We start from the raw sequence: 10,000 nt of genomic DNA on the forward strand, positions 1-10,000 counted from the left end.
CTCCTGACTTTGCTAGCAAGTTCATGCATTCAATTTTCCAATACAATAAAGAGTTTTATATTAAAATAACTTTTTCTTAGTTTTACATTGGTTGTACCACCTGACATGTAAACCTGACAAGTCCAACTATGAAAAGAAAGTAGCTGTTTTTTTTATCAATATTTGAGAGAGATTTGAGAACTTTTCACTCATCAGTAAAGGTCACTTGGGGTTCTCTTGATGAGGCAATATCCTATTTACTCTTTTCCCTCTGCAATTCAAACCGCGCTGACATTTCAGATTTTTTCAAATTTCCGAACAAAAGTTGTTCAATTTTACAAACAATTTAAGAGCTTTTAAACTAGCAAACTTTGTTTATTTGAAAAGTCTTCAACAAAAAAGGATGCCCCCGTATTATTTTTCATTCCCTTACCTTTTAAATTCTATATTTAATACATTTCACATAGTGTTAATTTGCTCAGATGGTTGCGCCACCTGACATTTTGTGGGTTTGAGGTGACAAAACATAAAATATATCTAATTTTTATGATAAACAGAAAATATGTTCAAATGATACAGGTTTAAAGGTTTAAAGAATAAAAATGATGCTTGTTATGAATAATTTAAAATGATTTTAAATGGACTTGGACACCCAATCTGCATGGCACGTCATTGACCCACATACACATACAGAAACATACAAACACTCATAAAAGAAGGGACATACACACACAAGCACACATACACACAAATATAGACACACACATAAAAGCAGGTCCACACAGACCAGACTAAATATAACTGTGGGTGTAGCCAGGGTCAGTTACCTGTAGGTCACTGCCACATTTTGCCATCACACACGGCTGAGTAGCTATGAGTGTCTGGGAAAATCCTGAACACAAGCAGGCAGAGTCTGGAAACTCAACAGCAGCCAACCTTGCCAGAGAAATAAAACTTTTAACGCGTCCCAGTAAGCCAGCTCCATTGTCGGGGGAGGGGGGTGGAGGTGGGATAATCGGGGCTCGTTTCTTTCCTTTCTCTGAAGACATTTGACACTCTCCTCAAACGAGCCTTTAACCGCACAACACAAAACAAGTGAGACTCATTACGCGCTGCTCCAGTTGTGTATTTGGGACGGACGCCAAATTCTCAGACAAAGTCCTGTTTCTCACTCGGGTTTGATCTGCACGATATGGACGAGCCGTTTCCTGACTCTCTCTCTCTCTGTATGTTTGTAAACTATATGATACACCCTAGCTTTCTTCTCACCACATCTAGGCGAGTCGCGCTTTGAATCCACATTGAAGTGTCTGTGCGTCTGTGTGACTATAATATATATCTTTAGTATCCATATGAAAGAGAGAGAGCCTATCTGTGTGTGTGTGTGTGTGTGTGTGTGTGTGTGTGTTAACCAGTTAGCCTGGAAGCCAGCCCGAATTTAACCCCGCCCACAAAATTTGAGGTCGGGAAATTCGGTTTGAACTTGCTCCATAGACAAGCTTCTATGCCCGTATGAAAACTAGCCGACCAATCAAATCATCCCGGCGGGATTTATACAATGATGGATAGATGCGCAACGGTGCCTAGTCATTCCTGTGATCTGAGCATGCTTCGGTTGATTTTGTTTACAACAAAAACCCTGTCGCTTGAGAAGCTAGACCTGTAGATGTTGCTATCTCGTCTGTTGCACAAGATATTGACAGCGCAACAAACAGAAAACAGTGATTAAGCCATTTGTCGAGAAGAAGGGAGTTTTGGCTGTTCTCCCAATGGGTTTCACGGTAGGCTATTTTGTAGCTGTGATTGGTTAGGTGTATCCAATCGTGTGCAGAGGCATTTTTTCCCCTGTATCGGTTGAAACTCGCCCCATAATCACGCTCCAATGCAAGCACTATCAGACTCACATTCTGAATTAAATTGAGCTTGGCTACATCAGGCTAGTAACCAGTAGGTTTCTAATACAAACGAGTGAGCGAGTGAGTGAGGTGAGTGAGTGAGTGAGTGAGTGAGTGAGTGAGTGAGTGACCCTGGATTGTGGATGTTGGGTAGGGTCGGTGGGTAGGGTCAGTGGCAGGACCCTGGATTGTGGATGTTGGGTAGGATTGTGGATGCTGGGTAGGATCAGTGGCAGGGCCAGGCAGTGCCTGCTGATGGAGGACATGGACATTAGTAGAGAGACAGCAAAGACAATCAGGGCAGATGGCAGATAAGATGCCGCCTTTCAGCTCAGAGATAGGGCTGTCTCCTCCAGAGCTCCCGAGCTCAGGCCTTATCACCAGTCAGCTGGTGAGGACTTGTCAGGCACACACACACACATACACACACACAAACAAACACACAAACACATACTCACACACATGGTCGTGTGATGGCACATGCACACACTTGATGCCAAACACACTCAAATAAGGACATGTGCATACACATGGGTCATACACACAGAGAAGAGCACACGCAGACACACACACACACACACACACGTACACACCCACCCACACACGTACACACAAACGCACACGTACACGCACGCACACACACACACACACACACAAACGCAAACGCACACGCACACACACACACACACACACACACCGGACACACCCACACACCCACACCCACACCCACACGTACACACAAACGCACACGTACACGCACACTCTTGCGCTCTCTCTGGGCTTATGAACACTCGTTCATTCTCTTCCCTCCCTTCCTTTCCTCCTTCTACCCTCTGCGCTCTCTACACAATTTGTTCAATGGCTCAAAAGAAATTCTATTTGGACCAGCTGAAAAAAAGCCTCAGTGACAAGCTCTGTATTTTCCACTCTGGGTCCAGTTCAATCTCCCTACTGCTTGCAAGTAGCCTGCACACACACACACACACACACACACACACTCCGCCCAAGTCCCCCTTCTCTGCCCCTAGGTCCCCATTACAGCATTGCAAGGCACACAGCTTTAATTCATTTGATTAAAAAACAATTTGGAGTGCTGCAGCGAAATCTCAAGTTTGATAATGACCGGAAAAATTGCAATTCACTCGCTATTACATCCAATCAGGCTGGGGAGAAGGCAGCGCAGGCCAAGAGTAGAACCAGATGGAGGGGTGCAGCGACACACAGCACACAGAGAGAGAGAGAGAGAGAGAGAGAGAGAGAGAGAGAGAGAGAGAGAGAGGAGAGAAGAGAGAGAGGAGAGGGAGAGAAAGAGAGAGAGGGAGAGGGAGAGGGAGAAGAGAAAGAGAAAGAGAAAGAGAGAGAGAGAGAGAGAGAGAGAGAGAGAGAGAAAGCGCCTCCGAAAGTGGTTCGATCGCAGTGGAACTCCGTCCAAGGGACTAGTGAGGGCTCTCTGCATACCGGGCACTGGCACAGGCCCAGGGACAGGGAGAGAGAAAGATGGACAGATATATATATAGAGAGGGAGGGAGAGAGAGAAAAGGAGAGATGGAAATAGAGTTAGAGGAGTGAGAGCGTATGAGCGAGAGATGGATTGAGACAATGTGAGGTGGAACCATGGAAAGGGGAGAAGAGAGGACTAGTGGGTATAATAAAAGAGAGAAAAAGAGAGAGGTGGGGTGGGGGGGGAAGAGAGAGAGAGAGAGAGAGAGAGAGAGAGAGAGAGAGAGAGAAATAGAAAGAGAGGGGGAATGAAACAAGGAGACAGATGACAAGAGAATGTGAGAGAAAGAAAAGAGTATGTGTGTGTGAGAGAGACAGAGTGTGTGTGTGTGCGAGAGACAGAGAGAGAGAAAGAGAGTAGGAGAAACAGATGGATAGAAACAAAGAGGCTCCTGTGCAGCTGCTGCTGCTGTTGAACAGGCCATGTAAAGGGAAGCCGGCCCTTAACACCTCGCCGACGTGTGTGTGGCCTTCGGGGGAGGGTCCCTACCTGACTTGCTCTTGACCTTCTTGGACGGCTGCTTCTTCTTGATGAACTTGGCGGCCAACTCCTGCTGCAGGGGAGGCTCCTCCTGGTCCTGCTCCACCTCTGCTGGGGTCTCCGAGATGGGCTCACATCCACCTGACCACACACAACAGAGGACACGGCTTCAGTGTGAGCACATTAACAAGATCAAATGCAGGAAAGATGAGAAGAAATGCAAATGTTTGTGTTTGAGAGTGTGAGTTTGAGTGTGAGTGTGTGTTTCATTTTATGTTCCTGCATTTTCAGTGGTTCAATGCGTTTCTCTGTTTTTGTGTTCTAGACTTTGGCAACAAAACTTTTCTTTTTTGGTAAGAAAATGAACTTTAAAAATATCCCTGAGGAAACTCCAACTACAACTGAGGAAAAGAAAGGTCGTGAACATTAAGTGTAGAACAGTATTTCCCTTACAGAAACACTATAATTACAGTACCTCCTCTTAATGCTATACGTCCCATGACATCTTTCTACAAAAGACATGCTAAAGCCACAGCTTTAAAGGTGCTAACATGTCATCATGGGATAATTCTAACAAGCCAGAATATTTATAGGGCTGGAGTCAGGCTTGCATGTAGGGTGAGACATTTTTGCTACTTGTATCCGGATGAAAAAAACAAACCTCTCTGTCTCTTCTCTCCTCTCGCACAAACACACACACACACACTCCGTCACAAACCCAAACCCAAACACACACACACACACACACACACACACACACACACACACACCTGACTAAACCCTGTGAGCTGGTAATACAGAGGGGGTCATCAGGTCAGGCCTGCGGGTCTCCGTTGGGGGGATTGAGGGCTGAATCCAAAGGATCAGCTGGTATTAGAGGGGCCCTTGGCCCCATGAATCGGACCCCTTGTGTCTCTCCTGTCCCCAGTCTCCCTTCCCACAATTCCATCTGTTTGGTTCGCTTTTTCCCCGTGTCAATTTAATTTCACATCCACACTCTCTCTCTCTTTCGCATACACACACAGACACACACACACACACACACACACACAGACACACTTTAGCGAGGGCTGACTTTCCTTTACGAACAGATTAAGCTAATCCTGCTCTAATATTTACCCTTTCAATAAAGCCAATCTCCTCCGTTAGTACGACCAATTGCTTGTGATGGCTGGCGGCTTACGCGGCTAACAGACATGTTCTTGTGTCGCCAGGGGCGCGAGGGAGAAGGGCCGAGAGGGGGTTTAATTACACAGCTGTTTTCATAAGCGTGTCATTCCACTGTCCTGGAGGCAAGAAACCAGGGGTGTGTATGTGTGTGTGTGTGTGTGTGTGTGTGTGGAGTAAGGAGTGGTGGAAGCTGGGTGGGGTAAACCGCTCCTCGTTCCTACATCAACACAGAGCTGAAATATGTAGCCACTTCCTCCTCCTTCCAACACAACCCTCCAACCCACTCCGTCACCCCCACCCTCCACCCCACACTCCCCCGCCCACCCAGACACTGAAAAAGACATCCATTAAAACAACATCCAGAAAGCTCTCAGGCTCTGGACGTCTCTGTTTCACATGCTGCCCAGGGCCGGCAACGTTGACTGGCCTTTCCATTAAACTCTGCTAAAATTTAGCTAATCTGCTAATCTCTCTCTCACACACACACACACACACACACACACACACACACACACACACACACTTGAGGTAGTAGTAAGTCATTACGTGGACAGCATTCCTCCTGTTATTCCTCCTGTCTGATGTTGCTCAACCCCAGCACACAGGAAGTGAGACACTTTGCTCAGTGCCTCACTTCCTGGATTTGATATCCAGGATGTCAGTGAGGAGGGCGTGGGGGAGAATCAAACAGACACCTGATCTACCTTTACAAGCGCTAGGGAGGGAGAAAATCTGTCCTGACTCCAAAGACCACTTCCCAGTCTTTTTATGACTGAAGAAATGTCTTTAATGGCTGCTTTGGAGGTGGCTGACTTGAGCACTCTACTCCTGTGCCAGTACTCCAGTACTCTAGAGCCAGGGCCAGGAGAAACTTCAGAGGAATAGATACACTTACAGAATGACACTCAAATGTAGCCTCTTATAAAGGCAGACACACACAAATAAACACACACACACATTACTCATCCTGTCTTATCGCAGACATTCGCACACTAAAAAAAAAGGAGTAACTGGAAAGAAATGGACAGACGCTGACAAGACAAATAGATGACAGACTCGGCTTGCCAAAGACTGAGCGCACAGCTGCAGCAAGCCGAGCGCAGGGCACGGACCACTAGCTTTAGCTACCGGTGCAAATTCCGAATAGATTGTGTGTCTTCGTTACATATGCTTCCCGTTCTCCTCTAGCTCCTCGTGCAAATGGAGACCAAACCACAGGAATTGCCCAGAGTGGAGGGGTAAAGAGGCAGGACAAGATAAGCTTGGCTCAGTGGGGCTCTGTTTTTTAAACGAAGGCAGTGGCCTCCCTCCCTCACCACACACGTCTTTCATGGAGGGGAACAAAGGGTTGCTGTTGGGACATCAAAAGGCGAGTGATGGAGAGGGAGCTGGGGAGAGAGAGAGAGAGAGAGAGAGAGAGAGAGAGAGAGAGAATGACAGAGAAGGATCGAATGCTACATCTGGGCTCTGGCCCAGTGAACCCCCTCCCTCCCCATCTTTTGCTTATCAAGACAGAGTAGAAGGACTCCATCTGGAAAAGCACTGCCTGTGCACAGTGAAAACTTTCACTGCTCTCTGTTTATGTTTATCAACTGAGAGGGCCAGGAAGAGAAACACAGAGAGAGAGAGAGAGAGGGGACTGCTACCATTTTTATCGATGGAGCAGGTTGTAGCTGTGAATTTGAATGAAAGACATCAGCACATAGAGTGTGCAAGCCTTCAGTGTAAAGGTGAGGGAGGGAGGCCAGCACGCTCGTTTAAAAACAGAGCCCGACGACTCCACATGGGGGAGAGGAAAAAAGACAAACAAGTTTGTTGTCAAGAGAGAAACATCAAGACCAATAGTCGACCAGGGACAACAGGATTAGAAAAACACTACTCCTCTTCAACCAGTCAGCCCTATGCCACAAAAAACTTTGTTTAATGTGATCCACTGAGAAAGACAAACACATAGAGGTTTGAAATTCCTTATATTCTGGTGACCCAGCCATCTTTGGTGGTAACCAAATGTTTGAACAGCTATGATTCAGATCCCCCCTCCAATCTGAATTTGACAGACAGTTTGAAACTTCCCTCACACTATATCTGGCAGCGGTTGCTGAGACGGCCCTGGCTCTGGATGGGAAAACGTGCCTAGAGCTTGACTTCCTACTGAAGGAGAAACCAAATCACAAGCTGGGCCTGATGTTATCACAGGGCCAAACAGCCTGACAACTTATAAGTGGACTGTTATCTTCACATCTGAAAAGAAACCCTGGTGAGGAGGGAGAGGAGGAGGAGGAGGGAGGGGTTGATGAAGAGGAGGAGGGAGGGAAAAAAGAGGGTGAGAAGAGGAAAGAGGAGAAAAAGAAGAAATAACAAAACTTTTGACACTTGAGCGCAAAGCAAACAGCAGACTGTGCTACTCTCCCAGAGCGTAGCGTTGTGCCGAGAGGTTCAGCCTCATAAATATTTATCCTTGGGGGAGGGAGAGGAACCCTGGTCTGTGTGTGTGTGTGTGTGTGTGTGTGTGAGATACAGACAGAGAAAGAGAGAGGAAGGGATAGATGTGCCAAAAAGAGAAAGCGAGAAAGAGTGAAGCTATCACAGGTGCTCCGAGTTCCAAAGTACACACTGTGCCGCCAACTGAGTCCCATACCTCCTGTCTCCCTCCTCCCCCCCCCCAACAACCAGCTGCACACCACTGATGATACCCAGGCTCCTGAACCCCTGCTGGGGGGAATAGATATGCTGGCCCCCCTGGCCGGCCCCACAGCAGTGGCTAATCCAAGTGTCGGGGAGATATCGGCAGTGAGGTCAGGAGGCTTCAGCGAAGGGAAACCGGAGCCCCTCAGGTGCGCTGGAGTGTCTCCCATCGACTCCACACGCACACACACACACACACACACACACACACACACACACACACACACACACACACACACGTGAGCATTGAGCACTGTGAACATCAAATAGGGGGCATTTAGGGATTTAGGGGGCAGCCGTGGCCTACTGGTTAGCACTTCGGACCTGTAACCGGAGGGTTGCCGGTTCGAACCCCGACCAGTAGGCACGGCTGAAGTGCCCTTGAGCAAGGCACCTAACCCCTCACTGCTCCCCAAGCGCCGCTGTTGATGCAGGCAGCTCACTCCCCCGGGATTAGTGTGTGCTTCACCTCACTGTGTGTACACTGTGTGCTGTGTGTGTTTCACTAATTCACGGATTGAGATAAATGCAGAGACTAAATTTCCCTCACAGGATCAAAAGAGTATATATACTTATACTTATACTTATATACCTGTTCACAGCTGAGGTGTCAGCTCAAACTCTGGTTCCCCAGCCAGTGCTTACTGACGAGTCAACTGACCTCAAGTCAGTTAAGCATTTTCTCTGCGTCACATGGCTCGATTGGAGATTGGTGGATCCGGCAGCACATTATTTGCCGATATGCACAATATAAACCGCACTAACTCTCAGCCGTTTCAGACTCTGCTGTTGAGGCCCATTGCAAAATACTCTGCAAAAGTTTGCTCTCACCGCAGCGCCCGTCGATAAAAAAAAAAAAAAAAAAAACACGGCTTCCAGGCGGGCTCCTGCTAATGTTTAAAGCACGTCCTCGGGAGTAGGGGTTGGGGGAGTGGGGGGGCTGAATGATGTGAAAACACGACAGGGGGCTGGAATGGCTCCCTGATGGAGCGAGCGAGCGAGCGAGCGATCCCCATGTCGGAGCCCCTTTTCCTGCTCCGAGTGAGGGAAGGACTGGAAGTGCTGTAGAAATCTGGATAAATCATGTGCTGACTGGGGGGGGGGGAATCACCAGCGCACGCGGAGCAACCGCTCAGCATGCAGCGCAGAGCACACACACATACACACACACACACACACACACACACACACACACACACACACAGGACATGTGCACACACACATACATACACAACTACACACAAACTCTAATGTCACTTAAAACTACAGGAAATGGAGGACACACTAAAACGCACACACAACACACAAATAGTTCAGAAAAGTACATTAAATCCAGTAAAAATACGGTTACATCATACATTAGTTACTTTGAAAATAAACTTCAGCAGTTTTAATGCACTTTGTCTCCAAGTGTCAAAAATACAGAGTAGCACTGTCATGTCCCACGCTTCATGCGATATATCCCATTTGAGTGCTCCGAGAGTGGAAGAACTCTCATTCATTCCTAAACCATCATTCTGCACACAGAAGACATCTGAAGTCTGTCCAGCAAGACATAATAGGTAACAGTAGAGCCTGTTTATGAGGCTTCCCAAGGACCACTTTAACCAGCAGTAGCAGCAAACGCACAAGAAGCCCAATACAGTCCCAGAGAGTCAGACACCTCTGTCACTCTCTCTCTCTCTCTCTCTCTCTCTCTCTCGAAAAAAAAGAGAGAAGGGAAAGTGAAATGGGAATATGGACCCTTTCAAGAGAGTTCCATTATCAGCATCATAGTTGGCCCCACAAGACTTCCTTTTTAACATTCCATATGTTATCTTAATGCAGAGGAAGTAGATTGGGGCCCAAATAGAACGTTCAAGCATTGTTTTTGTTTACCTTGTTGAAAGGGTCTATAGAGGGAGAGAGTCTCCTTTTTGCGTTCCCATGACACCGGCTCGTGTGGGAACGTACGTATCGGTCCTTGTTTTCATACTCGGTGCTTGGCAACAATATTTCTACATTATGGTCTGGCCGGCGAAGGTCTTCTGGAGTTTGGGCTTTCAAGAGTTGGGAGGAGGAGACGCAGAGACATTTTAGGACAAACACACGCGCTGCCAGAGCGCACCACTCATCCAGCTGACCCGCCTGACCGAGACACCAGGGTTCAACTGTCCAGCTGTGTCTACTTAACACAAGACGGAGAGAGGGACACAGACGGACAGACAGAGAGAGAGAGAGAAGGAGAGAGGGGAAGAGAGAAAGAGGGGGAGAAGAGAGAGCGATATCAGTAGTGATCTCAGCAGGCCTG

The 10,000-nt window shown here is 47.5% G+C and overlaps 1 protein-coding gene across 1 annotated transcript in view; it reads right to left on the reverse strand.

The window, feature by feature from the left end:
* Positions 1-10,000, reverse strand: part of bbs9 (Bardet-Biedl syndrome 9) — a 159,601-nt gene that overhangs the window by 59,436 nt on the left and 90,165 nt on the right. Inside the window, exon 24 of the mRNA XM_048260719.1 lies at positions 3,865-3,996. Coding sequence (XP_048116676.1) covers positions 3,865-3,996 — 132 coding nt within the window. The remainder of the gene's footprint in view (positions 1-3,864; positions 3,997-10,000) is intronic.

This window comes from Alosa alosa, chromosome 13 (assembly GCF_017589495.1).
Source record: "Alosa alosa isolate M-15738 ecotype Scorff River chromosome 13, AALO_Geno_1.1, whole genome shotgun sequence".
NCBI classification, from domain to species: Eukaryota; Metazoa; Chordata; class Actinopteri; order Clupeiformes; family Clupeidae; genus Alosa; species Alosa alosa.